Source organism: Patiria miniata, unplaced genomic scaffold (genome assembly GCF_015706575.1).
Source record: "Patiria miniata isolate m_02_andy unplaced genomic scaffold, ASM1570657v1 HiC_scaffold_24, whole genome shotgun sequence".
NCBI classification, from domain to species: Eukaryota; Metazoa; Echinodermata; class Asteroidea; order Valvatida; family Asterinidae; genus Patiria; species Patiria miniata.
This window is the reverse complement of record NW_024037063.1, coordinates 22,880,748-22,907,341: the sequence shown is the minus strand read 5'-3', so window position 1 is coordinate 22,907,341 and position 26,594 is coordinate 22,880,748. Positions and strand designations below refer to the sequence as shown.

The following is a 26,594-nucleotide window of genomic DNA, read 5'->3' as shown; positions in this document are numbered from 1 at the left end:
AAAGTGGCTACTCGGTTGTCTAGGTAACCAGGTTTGTAAACCAGTCCAGACAATGCATTTCCTTTACTGCAGGGCACCAGTTATTAAGCCAAATATAACAAAACATAGTTTCCTCATTTTCTGAAAAAAAGGATGCTGGCTTTCTTTGATCAATGATGGATCCAAGATGGCGGATGTTTTTTTTTTCAAAACATCCACCGATTTTTTCGCCAAATGCAGATGCCATTTTTCTAAAAATATGCCATTTTTTTCTAAGACTGACTTTTTAATCCCAAAATGGCTACTCATTCGTGTTGGAAACAAATATTATGTAACACACAAGATATTTTACGGTTAAAAAAGTGTAAATAAAAAATAAAATACATAAATTGATGCAGCAGGAAAAGGATATGTGGGTAGGGATGAGAAACTGATATTTTTGTTTATATGGCCTTAGCATAATGTTTGTAATGGAACGGGTGAGATGAACAGTAATCAGTCGCCAAGTGTCTGGGCTCTTACAAGATTAGAAATTATGGTAAGATGGCCAAATCAGAACAAGATAGATGAATTAAAGAGACCATTACCTAAGGATCTTGTTAAAATGTACATTAAGATAGGAATACCTACAAGGGCAAGGAAATTGGATTAACAACAAAAAGTACAATGAAGGTTAGAATAATGATTTCAGATTGGCAAAGGCAGCTTTAATTTTCCCCCCTATTTTTGTTTAATACAAGATCACATCCAAACTGAATGTTAAAATTCATGCTGTCTTGCTCCCCAGCCATTATAAATACACCATCTGAAGAATTTAAAAGAAATATAAAGAGAGATGCAACATAGGGATTGAGTTTTATAAGACCAATGAACAGCAGGATTGAAACGGTTGAAAAAAAAAATATACTGTAACAAATTAAGGCCTCGCCTATTTGGGGGTCAATAGCCACTTCTTCGAATGTTAAGTATTTTTCTCATTATAGTTTAGAATGTATTTCATTATTTAACTTTCTAAAGGTTTAGCAAGGGCCAGCCTTGCTACCCCACCCAGGTTTTGGTATGACTTAAGTTTGTATCTAATCTCCTGGGCCATTCTTATCAAAGTCTTAACAAAGGATCTGCAGACTGCAGTCAGTATTCAATGCTTGAATGCACATGTAGTACATGTATATAAAGACCCATGAGCACTGGTTTGGGCGAGGCGTTCCTTACATCAGAGTAGCTGGGATACTTGGTTAGCTTGGCGGGCGGTGGTTCTTTATTAAGTTTTACTACCCAAGCTGGACTGAAGCTACTTTTTATTTCTGTGTAATGTGTACCCGTCGAGCTCCTCAACATTTTATGTAAGTGTACTTTCTTTGTATTTATTTGGTACATTATGTCGGGCTTCCTGGGCTCCTGGCCGAGCTGACTTACCATTTACTATGGGCGTGGCCCTTAACATTTGTTTAATAATGCAACTTTATTTGTGTGGGTACATTTTTGGAGCTTGTAATATCAAATTTGTGATTTGCCAAGGAAATTAATTCATTTCTTGTCTCGTGTTTGATTTATTTTGAGTTTGTGTCAATTCACTGGCGGGCGTGGCCTCCATAAGGAGGTCCCCGTTACAATACCAAAGAAATTTAATTATACTACAAGTTTTGGATAGATGCATGCATCTCTGAAGGACACTCTGGACAAAGAATCCAATTTAATCAAATCTCAATAGAAAATGAACAATGTAACCAAAAATGCGAACACATACAAGAACATGCGAGAGAGAAGTAGAGCAAGACATTGTGTTAATAAAAATCCGAGATCGAGATTAAAAGCTACAAATCGGTTTTTGAAATAACAAGGTATCAATGGAAAAGTATTATCAAATGAGAATGAGAGGCCTACATCGCAATCTACGAAATTACCGGGGTAAAGTAGGGGTAGTCAAAAGACCGTCCGTCTAAACAGATCAAGTTAGGAGAACGTAGTCACTACTCTCACAGAAACGTGATACGAAAACCTTCCACAAAAACAGAAGCGGGGGGATTTTTTTTTCAACATCTATGATGTCAATCAAGTATTTCTTAAGTGCTGTATGAATTAAAAGAAGGCCATGGCTTCGGATAGATACTCTGGCAGCTCGGAGATGTTCAAGGATTTTGAGCGTAAAACAGTCTTGCAAGAAAGAAAAAAACTAAGCAGGAGCGCTCAAGCGAGATTCCTGTTTCGACCGAACCGGGACGGAAAAAGCTTAGGATAAAATGTCTGAAATTGAAGTAGGTTAAGAAGATGAGCGACGAAAGATTTTAAGCGCCGGGGAGCAGATCGAGTTTGTCTTGTCTTTTTACAGACACATGTAGAAGCAATTTGCAAGAAGGAGGAAGAGTTCTAAAAGAGGATTTAGACAACTAGAAAAGGAAAAAGCCGTGGGGGAAATGTGATTGCTGCTAGAGGATTTGATGACAAACTCATGGGGGCTTTTAAAATTTGGTTAGTACAAGAATCAAAGAGCATTGCAGAGATGTAATACCAATTTATAATTGTCATAAACACATGAGTCATTGCTGAGTTGAAGTATGTAATTTTGTAAGTCGCCTCCTGCTCAAAATACAGAGCTCACTTCATGGCTAAGCCTACCACAGAATTCTGCACTTAAAACTTTCTGCGCTTACTGCGGAGAATATTTGTGCTTACACTTTAGTAAGCACTGCAGCCTAGATTACATACATGTAAATGTACATGCCAAAATTCCATGCTTAACTTGTGGAATGCACTATTCCATTAGCGCCCCTTTTTTTTAGCAGCAATTTAGCCCAAATGACATGCGATGCCTAGTGTCTGTGACTGGTTTTGATTTTTGCTAAGCCACTAAAATTCGCTGAGCAATATTTTGCAGCTCCGTGATTACTGTTAAATATAACAAAAAATCCCTGCTTACTGTAGTCATAAATTTGAAGCTTACAGTTGGCATATTAATAAGATCAAATTTACAGTAGCAGCATGTAATAAACCTCTTTGTGAGTTTGTGAGGTTCTGAAAAGGACCGGGGAAACTCAATGCTTCGGACATACTCTGCCTGTCGTCATGAGGTTAGCATATTTCAAAGGTAACGAGGATGCGTATGCTCATAACTAAGGATTCTGTGCTGAAAGGATTAGCAGAGAAGTTTTTTGCTAGCGCTGCTAGCACAGAATGGTGATCGTAAGCAGAGTTCTGTGGTTATAGCAGAAGAGCCATGAAGTTGGGCCTTGATCACACACCAGTGAGTATTAAGAGCCGAGACTGTTCAGAAAAAATTGCTCTCAGAAAGATATATGAATTCTATTGTTCAATTGGAAAACATTCATCCACACACGCATATACTGCGTCCACCCGGGGTATCCCCACGGTATTCCCTTCAAATGTGTTTACAGCTTCGTCAGCATATTTGTCCAACCAACTCGCATGCAATATACTACACAAACTGTGAACAGCTAAAAAAACCATGAACACGTTATTACGGAAAAGGGTGACAAGAGGTTTAGTGACGGCAATCTAGACAACACCGCCATATCACACAGAGCAGAAGAAAAAAATGACGGCAACGGATAACGCTGAGAGAGGAATTATGCCAACTGGGAAATGATGGAGATCGGCATTTGCTGATGAAATTGAAACTGATCTTTGGCTATTGTAAAATCTTGAGGAAGAAAAAAAGGACTCCCCCAAGGTTTAAAGATGATAGTAGAATGTCTCCAAGGCAACTTCTGGCAGCGTGCAGCAGGGGGACATTTCAGAAATGAGATTTGGGAAATCCTCTCAAAGTCTTGACAAAGATCAAAAGAGAGCTAGCGCCAGCGAGAAGGGACACAAGATTCACAAACAAGAATTCCGAGAACATCACCTGATTATATTTTCATTAAAAAAAAGATGAAACACCAATGACAGCCGGGGGGTACAAATTCAGAAAACGATGCTTTGGGCATAAACCCTTCTCTGAAGATTAGGTGTCTTTAAAAACACTTTCCGTTTTGTCTTTGACAAGAGTCTTTCCAGATTCCTCGGGGTTTACTTGAAGTGGATTAATTGAATTTTCTAGAATTGTTATTGACAACTTTGTGTTATTTTAGCCAAACAACTTCGTAAAAAATACCGTTTCTTGGCAAAATCCATATTCTTCTCAACTGCAACTAAATGTGTGAAACTAGGGGAAAAACTGAATATATTTTACTCTAGGACTGACACATGGCTGAAATTTCTGAAATCGTGGTGGAATTTTAGGCTATTGGCTACAAAAATGAACACAGCACAAAATGACTACTGTAAATGAAACTACAGAAATTCACCAGTTTGTCACTGTACTGAATTTACGAAGAGAGGGATTTCAATGGATGGTTGTTGTTGGGAAGGAAAAACCCAAACTGACTACACCAATGAACACAGCAACGGGGACAAGTTTGATGAGAAAGTGAAAGAAACTGAGACCAAATGGAAAATGTACACACATTCACAGGAATTCTCCAGTTCATTATTGAGTACAAAATTCATATTGACCAGTTTCAATGTGGATGCAAAACAATCCTATAAACTAATAACCCTTACCTGCCCTGATCCTTCAAAATCCACCAGGAGGTTTTGGATGTGTTTGTAGGATTTAGGAAGGTAGTACCCAGCCACTATTACTTTACATAGGGCTTGATTCCCCTTGAAACTTGGTAGGTACAAAGAGTGTGCCATTGAGCTCTTAGGATTTTGTAGGATAGAGGAAGGTAGAGCCAGGCTACTATTACTTTACAAGGAACTTGATGCCCCTTGAAACTTGTTAGGTACAAAGAGTGTGCCATTGGACTCTTAGGATTTTGTAGGATTGAGGAAGGTAGAGCCAGGCTACTATTACTTTACATGGGGCTTGATGCCCCTTGAAACTTGATACATGTAGGTACAAAGGGTGTGCCATTGGGCTCCTACATAGTGGAGGATTTTGTAGGATTGAGGAAGGTAGAGCCCAGCTACTATGTGGCTGGGGAGGGGGGGGGGGTGGCAGTGTTCTGCCTCTCAATATGCCACTGGTCTAAGGAGTTAGGGTTCAGCTACAATGCGACACCTCAGGGATCTCTGCTTACCAAATTGTTGAAATGTACATTGTTCAAACCTTGCTATTTCTATTCCAAGTATCTGATAAAAGGTCATGGGTCTACAAGCACTCAAGGACCCAGTAGGCAAAATGAATCATGAAAGCAAACAGTTTAAAACCCTTCAATTTCTCATTTGAAATCGGCTGGGACACATACTAGACTAACTCTCCAATACAAAAAAGTCTAGAGGCATCGGTCAGGGGGTGAAAAAGATGCTCCAAACGTCTTGAGCAATTCCCACGAGAAGTAACGGGTTATTCCTTCCGAGAATGCTAAGCCTACGTTTGCTTCTCTAACCACAACCCCTCCCCCCAAAAGGGAACAAGCTAGGACTTGAAATGTCTCCTTTGGTGTCATCAAGCACCTCTTGACCTGGTCTTCAGGTACTTGGGAACTTACATACTGTACATGTACAACAGCAGTTTATGTTCACATACATTGAACAAGAATTCAAGTATGGACGTTACGAATTCCATGCGGGAACTGTAAATAGTGCTGTCGAGCCTACCCAGGATAGCAAATGAAGGACGCGCCGTGAGTAAGTACTGGTTCGCGTGTGAAGAGTGTGACCTACGTGCACAAATTTTCAACCGTGATGTAGACAAACCCACAGTGCCTTGGGTAGGCGCTCATGTATCCTTTAATATCAACACTGTTTGACATTCGTGCTGGTCCCAGAGGGCGGCCCCCATTGCACCTCACTTAATAACTCACTGACTCATTGACTGACTCACCGACTGTTGTGAATTAGACTTGTTACCAGTCCAAGTGACTACCTGTCATTTTTGACTTACGTGGTCTGGGAGCAGCTTTACGCATCTTTCCTTGTGTACTAACATGATACATGGGTAAGGCAATAAAGTCAAGTCTCCGTGCCAACGGTACATCACATTAACACTTCAGCTTACTCTGCGAATTGTTTAGCCATTCCGTATCGATAAGCAAGTTTGGTATCTCGGTGAAGTAGTCCAGGGCAAAGGTCGTTGGGAATAAAACATGTAAAAACGATGACGTGATGTTAGGCGATGTTAGGCGAATGCCCGTTCAGGTCGTAATTATCACGCAAGTGTCGTGGCCCGTCTACCTGCACGTTCATGTGCCTTCGATGAGCAGTTGATTATCCAGCATGCCGTGACCCATATCATTGGCTTGTCTTGAAATATCAAACACACATTAATTTGGGATAAACACAACCTACATGCAAACCAACTGTAGATTCTAATTCCCGATGAACAATATTGAATAAAAATCCAATTATTTACTATACATTAAGAAAAAAGTAGACAGATATGAAATCGATGCTATTTGATGGACAAACAAACTACATGTAGATATTATTTTAACTTCAGCCTTTGACAATTTTGTTGGAATTAAAACAAAAAACGATTGCAGAATAGAAGTTAATCGTTCACAACATTTACAGCACAAAAGATCACTTCGACACTTTAGAGGATTAAAAGGTTTTAACAAAAATAATGGCAACTCCAGGCAAGCATTACAATTAGGATTCAAGTTTTTGACTTTGACATATTCATGCAGGTTTCATTTATCAAAACAAAAGTTTAAGTACATATAAGTCCAGCACTACACGGAATAATGTACATGGGACTACACTATTGCTGAGACTAGGTGAAGAGGATCATGGGAAGGCAGGCAATGCATGATGGGAAGAGATAAATCCACAGGAGAGCTACACACGACAGCCAATTTAAACAAATTTCTCTCACAATCCAGGTTTCATGATGCGCAAAATAACTCACCGTTTTTGTGACAGTTGCTGTGGCTACTTCCCCCTTTGACACGGAAACGATATAAAGTGCAAACGTTTCTCAATACTACTTTGTAAAAAATGATTGAGTGTCCAATTTTTAAACACTTTCCTGCCATTTGTCTCCGTCGACGAGAAAATAACGAAAGCTTTTATCAGAGAACGGGTAAGTTCTGATGGAGTGTGGCACGTCAAATAAAATATCTGAAATTAAATTTTGTAAAATATGCCATTGACACAAGTTTTAAAAAACACCTTTTGTTTAACACATTTCTTGATCAAGTTGACAAATATAAGACAAGTTGCTGGAAAAACTCAGGGAAAAGTTTTCCTGGTAAGTAACCACAGTTTTGGGCGACAGTGAGAATTGCAATGAAGCAGTATGTTACTGGTTTCAAATTCTCTTGGACACAAAAAAGGGCAAAATGGAAAGAAAAACTGTCCAGTTTTAATTTTTAAATTTTTTTTTTTTTTACAATTTCTTCAGGTTGGTTAGTGTCACTGGAAAATAAACAAAACTGAAGCCTTTTGTTGTTTATAAACAGATGAAACAATTACTGAAACACTGGGGGGAAAAGGGCACGCAAAGCGTTTTTTTCTTCAGAATTCTACGCAATGATTTGATGCAAGGGTGTCACGCATCCTGCTCACGACCTGGCAGCAACTCTCAGGGGGGGGCTCACTCGACGGTTTTCGTTCCCTGTCACCTACTCGGAAGCGAAGTGGGCTATTTTTATACCAAAAGCAGCCTCTTTGTGTCAGAGAAGTGCGTACCGGACGGTCAATGTTATGTGCACTTCTGTTTGCAAACGAGGGACTTTTTTCCCGTGTTAGCATAACATTTTCAGAGTGGAAAACTGGTTGAAATTTTTTCACACAAGATGACTGCGTAAATGCTTACTGAATGAACATTTTCATGACTGCTGTATGAATGGTCAAAGTATCTATAAAATTGGCTCCATTTAAATCTTTGGCTAATTTGTGACTATTATTGCCTTTTCAAACATCGAGAATTGCTGAGTGCATGAGGAATAGCAGCGTTCCAAAAGCCATGAGTACATGTTTTTTAATGGTTAATTTTAATGGCCTGAAAAAGAATTTGTTCACGCATTTGATGCACTGATATTTAATGCATCTACATGTTGCATTTTGGTAAATTTCTCCATGCAACCTACATGTACCTAAGGTACATGAGTGCAGATTTACATCATCTACATGTGTAAAGCATTCATTTTCCGAGTCACATATTTAGAAAACATTGTCAATATTAATTTGTACACTAAATGTATAGCAGCGGCTCTAAGGGGAATGATAATGGACATACATGTATCACGCTTGCAATGTGTTTTGGATGAATTCATGCAGTCCTCTAACAGCCACCTATTCATTGACTAAATGTTAAATTAATATTTCAATTATTCATTTTCCCCCCAAGAAAGTAATTTTGAAATACAAAACAAAAAAATTCAAAGATTACACCAATATTTTACCTTCTCTTCTGTATTAGTTGCCATGGCAACATAGTACAGAAAGGACCATTTCTATTAAGGAAGTTTTCTAAAACTGGATGGTGATTTTCAAATTTTGTTTTTGGTATAATTGTTTAATTAGCCTTTGTTTACACCATATAACTTCTCTGCAAATTTCTAAATGAACGAGCTTGCCTCAATGAATAGGCAAAAGCCAATTTAAAAAAAAAATGGTATTAATTACCGTAATGACAAAGAAAAAAATTTACCTTGTTGTGGCATCTTCAGATGCTGACGACAGCACGCGTCGTCGCGCCAAGCGCGGCGTGGACTCCAAACTGCTTGTGCTGTCACGGTAACTGCGCGATGAGTACCGGCTGTAGCGGCGGCTGTACTCGGGTTCGTCATCACTGTCTGAATCACTGCTTTAAAAGAGATCAAAGATATTTAATTTTAATTTGAAAATATGTTCATTGGCAATTCCCCCATCTCATATTTTTATGGTTTCTGACATGACCAACAGATACTGACAAAATGGTGAACCACCAACATAAGGCTGGATAGCTCAGTTGGTAGAGCACCGGAACGGTAATCTTGAGGTCGCAGGTTCAAACCCCGCTCAAGTCAATTTCTTTCTTTATCTTTATATTCCTGAACTTTTGACAAAGGGCTTTATCGAAACTTTGGTTTTGCCTCCAGCTGTGGGTTCATTGCTGTCATCATATGCTTTGAATTTCCTAAGCAAATGGAAATATAATGTAGTCTTAACTTTACTGTCATATTGTTGATTTCGTGTTTCTGAAACAAGGACCCACACTGAGCTGAAGTCCTCTATTAGCCAGGGGCATGAAATGACTCAGGAGCCGAAGCTACAAACAAATACCAAGTTTCAAAACACCAATGGTACTGTGAATCCTCAATTGTCTATGTAACTTTGTACTTAGGAAACACACTAGCCATGTTTGAAAGAATCACTTACTTTATCACAAACTATGATACTCGTACTTGCCACTTTGTTTCAAAAATGTATGAAGGAACGTTTCTTGCCTGTCAAGGAGTATAAATTTACATGTTGTTTATTTTCCTAAAGGCTGTTTGGACAGTGGCGATTTAGGCCAATAAATTCTCATCTGAATTCATGTTTGCAAGCATGGGATGATATTCCAAGCCACACAGAATGTGAATAAAGCGCGCGGCGCGGTGTACAGGTAATTACGTGTAGATGTGTTCGTAAATTAGGGCTTGTTTCGCGCTTCACTGAAATGAATCGTAAATTTATGTAAAACGCTTCTCATGTACCCGTAACTAACAGGTCTACATGTATACATTTTTAAATGGCTTGGAAGGTTTTTTTAAAGGAAAATGTGAACCACAAATCATTCGTTGACATCTCAAGTAAACAATTTTGCATTTTGGATGTGAAGACTCGGCAATTTAAACCGAGAGTTAACTGCAAATTTTTTTTTCGCGTCTCCGCCAGGAACATGCAAGTACTGACATTTTTTTAGCAGTACTATTAAAACAAACTTTGATTTTTTTTCCCTTGAATTCATGTTTATCAGGCATGACAGTAGAGGCGTGGAATACTGGAAACAGGAAAAAACAAGTTCTTTTTTTTTTTTTTTTTTTTTTTTTTTGTCTGGCTTTACGACCTCTTTTTGAGCAAAGTCAGCGACTATCAAATTCCCAAGCAATCAGCAAGAATAACAATACATAGAGGACAGGCGGAGAGTAGAGTAATTGTAAGTTGTGTTGGCACAATGTCTACGACTCTTTGCAGCACAGTAAAAATATTCATCTTTCTCGTCAGGAAGAGACAAATCCTGGAGGGGAAGAAATGATGACTGAGTTTATCGCGTTGCTGTCAGGAACTGACTAGAAGGGAGACTTTTGAGGGGTGAACGTTAGCGTCTGCCCCAAGCCACCTCATCATATTTTTGATCGCCCGAGGCATTGCCTAAAATCCCGAGGGGTTGTCCCTCTGTATTTCAAGTTGTGATTGACTTGGGTTCATTTCACATCGGTAAGCCCAATAAAGTCACCAGGATTGGCTAGATCCTTCCATGTATCAGGACCAACACAGTGAGGGTAATGAAGTTTTTAAAGCACAGCTGTGCGTTCAGTTTTTTTCCAAATACAGGAAATATCCCTATAGAACTGTTATTAGCCTTTAGTGACATGGGGCAAATTTGGAGGCAGGCTTAGCAGTTTGTTTTAAAACAAATTCCTTATTATAAGCAACATGATACTGTGCTCTGAACAAAGTCCCACCTCACAGAAAGTTGGATTTCTGGAAGAATTCCGAAGCAAGTCAAGACATTTTGAGTCCTTACCTTCCTAAGTCGCTGCCACTGTCGTCATTATCCTGCAATGCGTGCTGTAGGTCCGCTATTCTCTTAAAAGCTAGCTTGAGATCCGACTGCAGTTTTTCGTTGCTCTCTTCAAGAGAATCGACTGTTTCCTCCTAAAACGGAGAAAAAGAAAAAAAGGAACACAAAATTACATTTTATTAAATCCTATGCTATGAAACTTACAGACACAGTATCATGGCTTTTGTTTGTAATCACATTATACTGAAAGTTCGATTGATCATAGAATATGCGACTATCTGCAATATGCGACTATCTGCAGGACAAAGGCTCGGAATGTTTTGTGAAAACTGTTTTTTTTCCCCTGGTTTTCTTAACCCTAACCTTATGAACTCCATCAATATCCATCTCCCCAGTTTGGTGGATTTTGGGGGACATTGTCCTGCTGGTCTGGTTTGACTTAATTTTGATGGAGTATGATGGACTTAGGCCTGGAGGCCTGAAGCAGTGCTAGGGGTATCCGATCGATTTTATCCATCATGGAGTACTGCTGTTGTCACGTAAGCTATGTCCGCCAAAATCCACCAGCACTTCAATGGTTTTCATTATGTCAGTCAGTATGTGAAGCAGAGTAAGTGATGGATTTTGACAGACATGGTTCTCTACTTTGTAAGTAGGGAGTTAGGGTTACTGTTTCCAAAAATGTCCTCTTTTACATATCAGCAAAAACCATGTTTCAATTAACTGAAAAACTTATTCTGTGTAGTGACAGTAGTGTAAGGTAACCACAAACCCTTGACTTTTTTACCGTCTTCAGTGAGAAATATATACGGATACCATTGGGAATTTCTACAACCGCTTTCCAGTAAATACCATACACTAGAATATTTATGAAGCGAACTATCACAGCTTTAAAGAGGAAAAAATATTCACTGCAAATGTGAACACTTTTCTCGTAAGCAACATTTCCAAGGCTTTTGTCTGCAAACCAGAAATGTCACGTTTCAAAGCGTGACCATTTGAAGAAATGCGTCTTTGAGACGCAGTTTACAGCCAGGGCAAAAATGGCACTTTCTCCAGTACTTAAAAAAGTCCTCTCCAAAAAAACAAAAAAAAAAGCGAAAGAAAATCTTGGAATCATTATCCTGGTGCCAACACACATCATCTTTCAACCGACACAAGCTGTGAGCTCTTCTATTCTTCCTCATTCGTGAAACCGAAAGAACTTGATGACGATAGTTTTGAATCTGAGATCCCCCCCCCCCCCGCTTCTATTTAAGAGGCACTAGAGGTTGCTTTCCTCTCCTCTTCAACACAACCACTTTGCAACAAACGATAGCCCATTACAGTCTCTCCTTCATGTTGAATTCATGAGCAACTTCTTCTAGGATGTTGCAATAAAAATGACCAATAAATCTTGAAGGTGCATACATGTAGAAGCAAACTTGTAATTCATTTTTAAGCAACAAAATTGCTCAAAATCTTAAGAAGAGTGCATTACAACTAACTTGTTGAAGTTTCAGCTCAGTTGATACTATACATTTTGAAAAAAACAAAGACACTGTATAAACAATCTTTGGTGTCTCATACATGTAGCTGGATACCATTGCTAATGTAAGTAAAAAAAAGTGTGCTGGCAGGCACATTTTTAAACCTCTTCAATGATTGTATTCTCCTTTCAACTATGGTACCATTTGGTGATTTGGTACCAGTCCTATCTTCACTTTGAGCGAGGATTTTCTCGTTAATTAAGTACGTACATTTCTAGGTAGTTGAAAATGTCCCTACGTGCCTTCAACTATAAACAACAGACACACAGAATTAGACTTGAAAAGTTAATAGTCATGAGTGAAAAAAAAAAGAAGAAGCAAAGTTTTTGTTATACAAAAACATACTTCAGGATTCAACAAAAACCAACTGCTACTGGTATCAATACAACAGCCAATGCCTTTATTAGTCAACCTCCTCCCTCCAACTATTCATATAATTCAAACCTCTCGTCCCTCACTGACTACTGCCCTCTGGTCATAAAATACCGGACCTCATAATGGGTCCGGCGACTCCTCAGCAGTGGGCGACTCGTCAGCGGTGCACGACGGGGATGTGAAACGTAGCGCATTGAAGAGTCTCGTGGGAAAACTAGGGACAGTCTTCCTGAGACATTAATGGCCGTGTGGGTGACACGATGGAGGACTAGAGTCTACTGGAAACTCATTCCAAGTGTATTCATTTCACATAAGGATGTGAAATGAATACACTGGGATTTGAATCGGATGTCTTGATAGATTAACAAGAAGGATAAGACCAAAGTTGTTTTCATTGTATAGTACATACATGTAGTTTTTCATCATGTACCATGTAGGTATTGGGTAACTCATTATTCTAGAGCAGAGCACAACGGGGGAGTCATGTTGGCGTAGCGGTACTTTCTTCGCCTTCCACCGCTGTGACCCGGGTTCGAATCCCGCCCGGGCCAATATGTGGATTGGGTTTTCAGTCCCTACCTGATTCCGTGGGTTTACCTCAGAATATTCCTCTGGGCTTTTCCTCCCACCTCTAAAACTGTAATTTCTTCTCATTGTCTTCTCTCCACAGGTTTCTTCTGGCTTTCCGGCTACAGTGCCTAGGGCACTTTTGAGGGATCCTTGGTTTCATTACCAGAAAGAAATAAAATAAACAGAGTGCTTGCAGAGAAGCAGAGCAAAATAGAGCAGAACAGAGGTCCGAAAAGTAGGGTGGGTCAGGTTGAGTTAGATGGAGTCAGGTCAGGTCAGGTTGGGTTAAATTGGGTGAGGTCAGGTCCGGTAGGGTTAGGTTGGGTCAGAGCACGTTGGGCCAAGTTGTTTGGGTGGGGTCTGGTCCAAGTTGGGTTGGGTCAGGTCATGCAAAGTTGGGTCGTGTCAGGTTGGATCAGGTTGGTACAGATCTGGTCAGGTTAGGTTGGGTCTGGTCTAGTCTGAGCAGGTTGGGTCAGGTCAAGTCAGGTTGGATGAGTTGGGTCAGGTCGGGTCAAGTGGTTGTGTGGCTTGGGTCAGGTCATGACAGTTTGAATCAGGTCATGTCAGGTCATTTGGGATGGGTCATGTGAGGTTGGGTCAGATCTGGTCAGGTCAGGCATGGGGCAAGTTCGCGCAAGAACTATTGTTAATCACAGTTCGACTAAGTTAGCCCAAACTCTGTCTAGTCGACGATGGTTCGGACTACGCTAGTCGACTATTTGGAACCAGACGACAGGGCACGGTTCCGTCGCTGGTTACCAACAGCCGCGCGCATTATAAAGCACAAGGAGCCAGGATCAAGACGTGTCATTATGACGTTTTGACCATTGTTTGACTAGAGACGTTCGCATGTTGCTAGTAGTGCGCAGGCGTAAGTTACGTCAAAAATCAACCACTAGTCGACTAATGGTCCTCGCCCGAACTTGCTCCAGGTAAGATCAGGTCAGGTGAGGTTGGATTAGGTCTGGTTGAGTCCGGTTGGGTCAGTATGGGCCAGGTCGGATCAGGTCAAGATGGGGTGGTCAGGTTGGGTTGGGTTGGGTCATGTCACAGCAGGTCAGGGCAGGGAAGGGCAAGACATGGCTAGGTCGGGCACAGCAGAGCAGAGTAGCAGACAGACGAATACACAAGGATTATTTCCACAATTCCAGTGATCCAGCACATCGGATCATTTACAATATAAGCCTCAATGCATCCTTCTCTTTCCATCCTTGCACTAAGTCCCAGGTGTAGACAGCCCAGACCAATTGACCAGCTTCAATTTAAGGGCCAAACACATCGTCAATTGAATCACAAAGAGTAAATTAAATTGCTACAAGTCCAAGGACCCCAGAGAGCATTCGTAAATCGGCCCAAATAAAATTACACTACACTTCCCGACAAAATGTCCCTTGTGAATTCCCAGTAAACCCCCAGCAAATATAATCAAGTTAGTCGATGGACAAACAGCAGGTCCATGTGGACTTAATTCAACTTCTGCTCGAAGATATAAAGCAAAGTTCTAGATTTGAAGTAAGCGATACATGTCGTTTTTTCAACTTTCAGCTTAAAAAAAAAACTCCCATTTTCTTTTCTTGGGACCTTTTTAAATCCTCCAAAATCCACCACTGTGCAGGAAACCAATTGCACATTTTCTGAACTTGAAACTTGCTATAGACATCGACCCACATGTAAAGTAGTAGTGGCTGGACTCTACCTTCCTCAATCTTACAAATTTGAAGGATCTGGGGGGTTAAAGGTTACGGAAAGTGTGGAAAATAACCACTTTAATAAAGACCTTTTCTGACTTTTTTTAGTAGATAATGCCATGAAAAGGCAGGAAGCACCTTTAGTCCAAAGGGCTCTTGACACAGGAAATAAGACTAGGAGAGTGACAATAAGATTGAGCTTGTTGATGAAGCTCTTGAAAGACTGTGGGTTGTAGAATGATGGGAAGCATGATTGTGGCAGAGAGTTCCACAATTTGGATGTGTGGACAGTGAAGGATGATGAGTGGGTACAGTGGGAGACCTAGGCATTGAGACTGGGAAAGTGTGAGCATTGATGGCATATCTCTTAGAACAAGCAGGAAACCAGAGCGAGACCTAGGTATTAAGACAGTGAAAATGTAAGTATTGATGGCAGATCTCGTACAATGAGCATGTGTGTACTTGTTCTACATTATCCCCGATGACAGACACACAAAGGGCGAACAACAGATCCTTTCGGTCCTCGGGAGTTGGGTCTTTCGTTCAAAACGGTCCTCTGTGGTAGGTTTGTGTGCTTAGTCTATGGGAGAGTGTTATTACAGGGACAAAGGAAAACACAAGGCAATGTCCTCGGGAGTATAGTAAAACAAGAGTGTGTGTGATTTAGGCATGCCATGAAATACTCAACACAAAAGTTTCATTTTCTGGAACATCAATCAAAACCAAAGCTCTATCTCTTCTGTTCACAGCACAATACCATCCTCGCTTGAGACAAAACTCTGGAAACAAAACCAGAGACGTATACGTTTTCCTCTGTGGGCCGAACCGCCGGCGTTTATCAAGTTTTCGTTTCTTAATCAGATCGGTGCGTCTCTTTTTCTCATCTCCCCGACAGAATGAATAAATTCAGGCTGTCTGCGTTTGATTCATTGGAAACCTGTTTGCCCAACGGTCCAGATACTTCGCTCAGGGACAGAGATCCCAATCAGTTTACGTCAAGCCACAACATCCAGAGGAAAAAGTCTTGCATGACTTGTTTCCTCTGATTTTATCAGCTTTTATTCTTTATTTGTTTTTTTTTTATTTGTAGTGTGAGGAGTAAATAAAACTAAATCAATCTGAGGCAAAATTGTTTTGATGTTGAAATGAGAAGATGGATATTGATTTTGATATAGATTGGTAACAGGCTATGTTATATTTAAGGAAATCCTTCAAAACTTCTCTTTCTCCTTAAATACTTCCAGTCTAAGTGCAGAAAGCTTTCTGCTCAACATTCTCACCAAATATCTTGATGTATCAACTTTGGCAGGGTGACCCAATTTCGGCGAGAAATGGTGGGTTCCCACAGGGGCTCAACATTTAAAGACTCTGTATATTGACTCAGTGCGTATTTACGTCTGGTGCCCCCAGCAAACTTACTTCCGCCTTGTGCACCTCTGCCTATATTGGAATATCATTACTTTGAAAGGGGGGGGGGGGGGGAGGAGTGGGGTTAATGGTTTAAGGGAAGCCCGTGTACTGCCAGTGTTTAGCTGTGCCGAATCAACTCATTTCCGCTTTGCGATTGAAGTTGGCTGGCAGCACTATTTGTTCAGCATCAAAATGATTTCTAGAGTTATAATGTACGCCATGGGAGACAATGTTAAACGCTGTGCATTTCTACAAAGCTGTATACTTTTTTCTCTTAAAATTTAATATTGCATCGTTTGCGTCCAGACACTGTTGCACGCATGTACGCCGCAAAATACGCACAACTTGTGTTATTCTGAGTGTGCCCAAACCACATGTGTCTTCGTGTCAGGCACTGACGATAATGCCTTTGGATTTTAAATCCAGTGGTCTCCCCCAACTCTCTCCTTGTAACCGTTGAGGGTGCACTTGCATATAAAATACTGCAAAAATCAAAGTCATGGATTTACGGTAATTAGGATCAAGAATGGAAGGTTATAGGATAATTTCACTCTTCCATGTAGAGAGACATTCGACAAGGTTCCGATGTTGAACTGATTTTATTTCTGTCAATAAAATTGAACTAGGGAACTACAACACTATCCATACTCTTATTACTTTCTGAGTTCAATCAATTTTCTTTCCACATTTCCCGTCTTCACCTTGTAAATGACGGCCGGTCGACTCGACAATGACATGAATGAAGCTCATTTGAGGAAGTGCCTCTATCCGAAATCCATGAAAAAATGCTACAATGGAAAATGCCGAGGGGGTGAACAAATTTCTTTTCATGTCCAGGGAAAGCCGTTCCAATCTCAAAACTGGCAGATATCGCCTTGGGTGGTATTTTGTCGTCCGATTGACAACTCCGCTGGGGTCGCATAATGAACTGGGGACGTTGAAAGGGGTATGCGGATGCTGAGACAGAAGGGGAGACAGATACTGGCACGGGCAGGGTGACAAACAGGGTGACGGATGGGGATATGCATGGGGTCAAACGGAAGTGGGTCAAAATCATGGAATGTGGATTTAGAGATAGGCAGTCTTAAGAATAAAATGTGGGAAAAATGAAAATATTTGGGATGAACTAATCCTTCAAAATCCTACTGGCAGTTTTGGAGGATTCTGGAGGATTGAGGATGAATGGTGTTTTAGAAACACACAGATTTGGGAAGATTGAGGATGAAAGGTGTTGATACACATGAAGATGTTGGAGGATTCAGGATGAATGGTGTTTGAAGAGGAGGATTTTGGAGGATTGAGGATGAATGCATTTTGAGAGGCAGGACTGTCCGACGATTTTGAAGGCTTGAGGCGCTGGGTATCCTTCATTTGAACATAAATGGAGGATTTTGGAGGATTGGGGATGGTTCCTAGCAAAATGGGACTATGGGGTTAGGGTTAATGTTAGGACATGTGTGATTTTACTTTTGGTAAATTTGTGTCGAGTTTGAGAATAAGAGATATAAGAGATTTAATTGGAAATGAAATAATTATGAAGTGTCAAACAAAAAAACAATTTATTCCAATTTTGGGCATCACCAACCTTCCAAAAAAGGGCTTTCACAAATAAATCCGAACCCGACCAGGGCTTAAGTATTGTCTGGCAGCTAGAAACTTTGAATTTTGTGAAGAAATAAGTCAACAACTAAATGTTGATTGATTGTTTTGGTTCGATACTTCATTCAAAAGTGAATAACTTTTATATTGCAAGGAAAACAGCAACTGAAAAAAATGAATCTATTTGGTGAGGTGAAACTCGAAAACAGCCCGGGGAACGCTTCTCTAATGTTAACACGTTTTTCCTTTCTTCTTTTGTTTATCAAATCTGACTCCATCGGACTGGAAACATAAAGAACTTGACAGATCTAAGCGACAGAGGACGGAAATGGCACGCAAGGCTTCCCGCTCGTGCTCAGAGCTAGATCTCTAGTTTGATAAGACGTGTGAACGCGTCAAACTAGCCGAGCCTTGAAATCAATCTGACGGGGTACCGGGCAGGCACTGGTCCCTGACTAATCGCAGACAAGACATCCAATACCGCGGCCACCTGTTCACGCCAATAAAAAAACCAGGTGGGGGACACGGCGAGAGGGAAAAAAACATTCATCTTGGCGAGGACAATCTCTCCAGAAAGCTGACAGAAGTTTCCGTTGGAAGTCAGGAAATACGGAACTTCTCTCCCCGCAAAAACAAAGAGAGAGGAATAAAAGGGCGGCAGCCACTCGCTGTTCCCGACACATTTCCGCAGCCGAGGACGGTCCGTGTTGTCAGAACTCTTCAAATTTGAGGACTGGAGAGCGTAATACGATGCGGTCTGATTTATAGGCGCGGCAGATAAGGATTTGCTGTGGGGAAAGCGAAAGCACGCAAGCAAGAAACTGAGAAGTTTCCTCAAAATACCCAGAACTGCTTGATGATTAAGTCTAATTTTTTTTCCAAAGTCTTAAGACTTTGTACTTGCTGCTATTTGTTAAAATGCTGTGTTTCTGTAAAATGACAAGTTGCACGGGAGTCTGTATGATTTTTCTTGGAGCATATCTGGTAGGCTGCAATTAAATTTCAGATACTGAAAAAAACCCAAAATGTCCAAAAAATATCTATAACGGAAGAACTTATGAAATAAACAAATATGGGAGGTTTTTTTTTACTGCAGCAGGGTGTGAACCCGCTACCTCCGAAACACCATCTGCTGAGAAATTCACCCCAATTTTGGTGTTAACAACAAAGAGACACAAGAGAATCATTTAAAGATCTGATTATTAATTCCTGAGAAATTAATTCCAAGGCCGATAAAGATATAAACCTTTATAAAGATATAAGCCTTTTTTTTTTCTCTCTAAAGTTGGCAAATTGTTTTCAACCCAGATGATCATCTTCACTTAACACAAGAATGCATACAAAAATTACCATGCACGGACACAGACACAATGACTACAAATCAAATCAACAATTTGTTACCGCATTTTGGGGAAACTAGCCCTTTAACCCCTACTTGTCAACAAGCGCAATCCTGTCTGAATGAAGGTATCGCTACCTGCATCTCGAATCTCCTCACAACTTTATTAAACACCGATCCCGACAATACTGTCAGACGCGATGCATCACCCTCGACAAAGCGCCACTTCGTGATCCCTCATCGATTCCTGCTGAATATCACTGCGAGGATCTCTCACACGGAAACTCCAAAAAAAAAAAAAAAGACGGGCTGAAAAACATGGCCAGTGGGAAACCTAACACAATATCCACTTCACACTTTCTAATAAAAACCAAAGGGAGCTTGGAACTTCGGGGAAATCGAGAGCCGGGGCAAACAAGTGGTGTTTTTCGGCGCAGAATCGGCCGTAATTAATACGCCATTGGCTGGACGGCAGGGGAACGGTTTGGGCAAAACAACGAGTTGGTGATGAAGTTGGTTGCTAGAGGGGAAAGAAAAGAGACAGCAAAAGAGGGGGGGGGGGGGAAAGAAGGGGGATGTTCAATTGGGAGAAGCTAAAATGTAAAGGTCTCTGAATGTAAGAGTCTCTTCATTTTTTTTTTTAGTTAACAGCCTGAAATTACATTCTGAACTTGAAATTAAAAACTTGCAGGCTTCTTAACCTAAGTGTCGGGTTACTAATTTGGTTGGGGGGGGGGGGGGGGTGGAGGGGGGCTAGGGCAAGGGGGGGGGTTGGCAGGGAAGACGAACAAGCTCGGAAGAGGTAGGCAAGTTTAATTGCACTTTTTAAACATGCCAAGAGTCAAGTTGGGCATTAGAAAACAAATGTGATTTTTATGACATCACTCCCAAAATTGATTTCAAACCTATGAATGGAAATGTTAATGCTCCTCTATCGCCGCTGACATGACCTTGCCTTGATCTGTGACCTTTGACCCAGCAGCTCATTCAACTACCTGTCATACAAGCCTGAGGATTGACAAGCAATATTCTTGCATGTCAAGGAGGTTTTGGACTCAAGATTTATCGTAGGAAATCTGATCCGTCATTTCAATCCTTATATTTACGTTGTTTTTTTTCCCCCTCAAGTACGTCAGTTGAACAAAGAATATACGCCACTGTGGCGTCAATGCGTGCAATGTTTTCTCAAGAAGCACGATTCGGCTACCTACTACGGCAGGTTTCTCAGCTCATTTCCTGATATTGTTCAGTGGGAGTAAACTTATGTCAGGAGAGTCGCGAAACATGAGACTACATAAACACAGCTACCGATCCTTCAAATCGAGCGATCCAGTTGCACTTTCTGCGACAAAATCGCTGAACTTATCAAAGTTGATGAGACAATGAGTCTTTGAGGGGCTCGGGAAGAACTTCAAATTTCTTTGAAAGGATTTTTTTTTTTTAAGTAACAACCATTCATTCTAACGCTGTGGTATAATGTAACGGGTCTAAGATATGTTATCCTGATGTGGGAAAAAGGTACAATTTCATCCGGATGCTAATCGTATTAGGATGAACGAACCTGGTTAATCTAGTGAGTAGAAAACGATACATGCAAATTGGACTGAAACCAGATTTTGCAGAGATCTAATGATGGTCCAGACAGACTAAGTAGATCAAAGGAATATATCACATCCAATAAAGGGTGATTTTGTTACAAAATTAGAGCTAATCAAGTCGATCCGTTTCAATTTAATCAACGTTAATGTGCATAGAATGGGTCCCAAATTTGTCTAAAAGCAGACTGGAAAAGAAGGTAGGAATTAAGTGGGAGGGGCTTTGGGTTTTTTTGAGAGGGGGGTTACAAATATTTCCTTTATTTAAAGCTTACTCAGTTGCCAGTTTTGGTCAGAACAAATGACTAAAAAATTGGCTATAACATGTGTATTAAACAGCAAATCATGTGTAACAAGAATGCTTGAAGGGTTTGGGCTATACCATTTTTCTGATATCAATACACAGTTTGGGGCAAAGCATTTATGAGTTTTTGGCAGATTTTTAGCACACATTTTGACATCATTTTCAAACAATTTGTTGTGGTCTAGTGGTTAGGGTTGCTGACTCATGCTCAGAGGGTTAGGGGTTCAAATCCAGCCGCTGGCCATATATTGTGTCCTTGGGCAAGCCACTTCACCTCCACTTGCCTCTCTCCACCCATGAGTACATATGGGTACTGGCATTAACTGGGGAGCAACCTGCGATGGACTGGCATCTCATCCAGGGGGATTAGAAATATTCTCAGTCGTTTCATGCCAAGGAAACCGGATATAAACGCGGCCTGATGGCCCATACATGTATCTTCTTAGTGCCAGACTTTACTTTACTTTACTTCATAAAATTAAAACATACATGTACTTTTCTCACAAAATGTCAATTTTTGTTTAATACAGGAGGTGTTACAGTTGACCACGCATTGGAAAAAGTGCTAATTAACAAAGCATACTATGAATTATTACATCCCTGCTACTGTTATATCAGTCACAGACAGTCAAAAATGTCTTCCACTTCCCCTGCCATGCATTTGTATAGAGTAAACAGTCAGACCACATTCATGAAAACACAGTGACTAGTCAAATTCCATCAACTCCAGTCAAAAGCATGGCTTCGTCAAATTAACAAGGGAATTCCCTTAACTGTTAAAAACAGTTACTTAATTGATTTTGACTGCTGTGATGGTGTAGCTGAATATTCCAGCCGAGAGAGGGAGTTTTCTTAATGACCATAATTGAGAGCCCGTCATCTGATTAGATGAAATGTTGCAGATGTGCCTAACATGGACATCTTTCAAGCCGACTCAAAATCCATTAAAATCGATCGAAAGATGGTTGAGATCTAAAAGCAGGGAATATGCTTCCTCGGTTCTGGGAATGTTGAAAAAAAAGGAGGTTTTTATGGTATTAAACCCCCTAAAAAGGAGTCCATTTTCGTTCGTCGTCATCATTAAGGACAGAAATGGCCCTACAAATCATCTTAACGACCAATTCCCGTCCCTTCATATCTGCTCCGTGTAGGAGACCACCTGTCGCCATTGTTAATAGAAATGCAAAGTGATGCACTCCATAAATTCTAACTTCAGATATTTGTCCATTTCCTTCGGAACAGCAGTCGTTATTTTTCTTCTTTTGTAAAATCGTTAAGAGACATCGTTAGTATGCATTTTATGGGGGAGTAAAAGTATGACTATGTTTTTTTTTTCCTAAAAGGAACGAGTCAGCATGTTTAGCCGTAAAATTTGGTCATTGGATTCAATTTTTTCCAAGATGGCAGTTGGCAATTATGTTCCCAATTCAAAATGTGACCAGTCATCAGAAAATGAGCTTGTCCAGTTTGGGTCGGAGGACGTGATAACATGCCCTGGCTGTTTTTACAAACAGGCACGGCTGAATGGCTAAGATGTCAAGATTGCCTCGACTAGCCTAGGGGCGACGCCTAAACAACTTATCCCTCGTGGCTTTTGTACACACACACACACACAAAGTCCGTGAAGTCCGTGGAGGCGGACCGTGTGATGATCTTGACTTGGCCGTTGTGCACAGCCTATTGTTGTACAACTTACGCTCCAGTGCACACCCCGGAGTATTGAAACATATATGCAGTTTCGCCAAGAAATATTGTACAAATACTGTTGAAATGACTCTTGCGAATCAGTATTTGTGTCATTGGCTGTATATCAGAAGTTGGCTAGAGAAATTTTGCCTTTTACGACAATCAAAGTTTTCCTGGCACAAAGTGCTTAAAGTCAGACTTTTTAAGAATAGAGATATCTGGATTCTGCACAACAAGAGCTTTCCAATGTATGTATACACCAATAAGGGGTACTGAATCCAGTAACAGAAATATACACCACCAACTTACTTCAATCTTGCAGTTGTCTTACAGTGAATGCAGAGTCAACTCATAAAAATGGATGAAGTAGGTTTTAAAAATGTTTTATAAAGGTAGCACAGGACAATTAGTTTCACCTGAAAACAAAACTCGACCACCCTTCACGTATTGGCTTTGCACCACTGTACTGCAAAATGGCAATTTCCAACTCTCATTCTTCTTTCCTAAATTTTTTTTTTTTTACATGGCCCAAATACATGTGCGATAAGTTTATAATTGAACAATTTTGTCCCCCATTTTCAGATTTTTGTTCAGACAAATCAAACGATGTCTTTTTTCTCTCAAAATTTTTGTCAAATGTTTCCAAACTTTGTAGAATTTAAATGCAAATTTTAAACTTTTGCACTTAGGTTAGAAACTTGAGGCTCATTTCACAATCTTTCAACTTGCAAAACAAAAAGTCCACTACAAAGGGTTCACAAGATATTTTCTTAATCCTTCTCTTGTGCTTAAAAAAAAAAGGTTGTCTAAGGCAGCCCATCTGTACTGCGCTAATAGCACTAATGCCAGCACAGATTAAATTGATGCTTAGAGGCGCTTGTCAGTGGGCACATTACTTTTAAGACCCGCCGAAAAACAGGAAACTCACTCAGTGACTGAGCGTCACGAATTGCGGGGGAAAAAAACCCTGGTCGTCCCCTAGAGTGACTCAAGAGACGCGGCTATCCAATTTCTGCGTCTTTATTATCACGTCTACTAAAAGCATCATGACAATTACAAGATGGGTGAGCAGCGGGGGTTAATAATGATGACAAAAAGGACAGTTAGAAGTGGGGGGGGGGTGTCGGGGGGGGGGGGGGGGGGATTGGCCATAGGTTTCTCAGAGTGGACGGAGGAAAGAGTTGGACACTTCAGATGTACATGTGATTATGAAAACTAGGCCAAGTATAATGAAGACGGGCTGCGGCCGAAATTGCCTCGGTGACTTTTGACGACCTCTAGTACCCTCAAGCACTGATTCTATTAGTTGCTGCGGTAATCGTAAATAATTGCAATGCGGACGCCTTCATTCACTTAGACACAAAGTAGCTTCGTGCATAAGGACTGCAACCTGTAAACAAAATGACCAATGGACATTTGACTGAATAGGGAATCGAACCCTGGACGAAAGCTCTGCGAAACAAATTCAGCAGGTCGTAATGCTGCCGAATTCTGGACGAGAGCGAAAACAAGGATCCCTGCATTAATTCAACCCTAAAACATAAACATTCACAGGTGAAAAAAAAACAACAACTTTCTGACACCAAATTAAAGCAAAACAAATCCCTGGTTGGTACAACAAGATTGTACGTAATTGAAACTGCACCTTGGGGAGTTAGCATAAAATGAAGTACAATTCAGAGTTCCACATCTGTGCGACATGATTTGCATTTGGTCACGTTTACATCAATCAGAGACTGGTAATAAATGTTTACTAATCAGCTATTTTCTTATTCACGATTCCAGATTTTGTTTGTGTGTGCAAGCAACAAGTAAATGTTGGTCGAGGTGTGAGGTAACTGGCCTGATGGACAAGATCTTATCTGCATCGACCTAGCAGCTCAGATACCGCTCAGAGAAATCCTTTGGCCTTGGGAAAAATCCTTTGTGCTCACCGACCCTTTTTTAAGGGGAACGAAGGGTCAGCAACAAATTGTGTCACGATCAGGGGAAAGGAACTACAGAAGATAAGAGGAACGTGATGAATTTGTAGGATTAAGGATGGGGGAAATATAGATCGCTGGGAGATTACATGAAAAATTTACATTTTTGTGAAAGATAGGATGGCTTATTAAAGTACAATGTAGAACTGATTTCTTGTTAAGATTGGGGGAGGGGTAAATAGTGAGGGCAATTTGTAGCAAGACCATCTGACTCTAGAGGGCGCCATCCATGGTAGGGCTGTGCAGTTTTGGATAATTCAGTATTCGATTATTCTAACATTGACTTGATTGAATAATAGAATACTCAAAATGCGCTGATCGGGTTTAACATGCACCAGCCTAAACTAGCCACCAATCGGGATTTGCGTGCTCATGGGGTTGTTGTTGACCAATTTTAAAGAAGAATTTGAGCCAATGTTTCTCATGGAGGTTCTCAAATCATGCGCGAAAATGGATTTCGACAAATGTGTGGCTTTGGCAAACACTAATATCACACAACGATTACAACATTATGGATGTTTTCATCATCTCCTTGATACCTCTTACATTTTCAAATATCTGATTGGAAAAAATACTATTCTGATATTCTGTTGATGATCGGATATTCGAATATTTGGTGGATATTCGAATATTTGGTGGATAATCGAATATTCTAATATTTGTATATTCGGCACAGCCCTAGCCCATGGAAAAAGTTTATGATGATGACTTGAAATACTTATGCTCGATGTAGAAGTTGCCATGGCAAGCTTTTGGTGTGCAACTGGAAAGTAATAAAATATATGAGGAAATTCCAGACTTAATATTGCGTTTCATGGCATAAGTGCGAAGTGAAAAACGAGGAAATCAGCTGATCGGAGGAAAATTTGCATGTGGAATATACACAAATAAAAGTCAATGGGAAAACAGCAGAAATCAAAATGCTTTCAAAAAAAAAAAAAAAATTCAAGGACAAGGCAGCAATCCACATGTATGCGGTCTTTCACTTTCAACACAAAAGACCATGACACAAACTTGAAATACTTCTTGACTTCTCGAAATGCATCCTTGAACACTATGACCCACCCCTTGTTTTCTCTACATGACAAGAATGAATTTTTTTTTCAAGGGGGCTTTTAACAAATGCGCGTTAGGATTCACGGTATACTGGACGAGTCATCCCATTAATTTCCGCAGTGTTTTCGTATCAGGCCGGGCCTAGCCGACCCTCGCGTGAGCTACGTGACTAAACTAGGGGAGCAAGTGTCAGACGCGTTTGTTTATCCACGGTGAAGTGTATGGAAGGAATAGGGGAGCTGATAAATCACTACCGTTAATGGAAGAATGGGACAATGAAGAAGTTTAGGTTGTAGAGAAGAGTACTTTACATGTTAGATCAGGGCTCGGGTTTTAGCAGATATTGGATAAGATCATCAATCATTCTACTGGATCATTCTAAAATTTTGGGTCCACTTTTTTCCTGTCCCTGCTACAACACATCCATGATTTTATAATTCTGATGCATTCCTTAATGCAGTCGTCCTCCAAGAGTGATTATGAATAGCAAACTACCTACCAAACAAATAAACATTTGTTTGAAGTCATTCTTTATGATACTTGAATAGCAAATTACAAAGTACCAAGGTAACAGGGACAGGAAAAATGTCACACTTTGGACCCTAAATTTATAGAATGACCCATGTTAGATTCCAAGATTCTGCAAATGTTGGAAGGTTCTTGCCAGTGAACAACGGAAGGTGTGGCAGGGGAGTGGCTGAGATGTGATAAGGTGGCATGGGTGTGGCATGGGTGTGGCGTGGCAGGGTTGGGGCAAGGGTGCGACAGATGTAACAGGGGTGTGACAGAATTTGCAGGCGTGCGGTCAGGATGTGGCAT

The 26,594-nt window shown here is 40.5% G+C and overlaps 1 protein-coding gene across 5 annotated transcripts in view; it reads right to left on the bottom strand.

Moving 5' to 3' along the window:
• The window catches only part of LOC119732660 (unconventional myosin-XVIIIa-like), an 89,557-nt gene that overhangs the window by 8,741 nt on the left and 54,222 nt on the right, over positions 1-26,594 (bottom strand). For 3 of the 5 annotated variants that reach the window (XM_038206288.1, XM_038206291.1, XM_038206289.1), the window contains 2 exons: positions 10,643-10,773; positions 8,579-8,734 (listed from right to left, as the gene is read on the bottom strand). In XM_038206288.1, coding sequence (XP_038062216.1) covers positions 8,579-8,734; positions 10,643-10,773 — 287 coding nt within the window. Of the gene's footprint in view, positions 1-6,826; positions 6,866-8,578; positions 8,735-10,642; positions 10,774-26,594 lie in introns of those variants that run through there. The other 2 variants (XM_038206292.1, XM_038206290.1) reach the window with 2 other exon arrangements.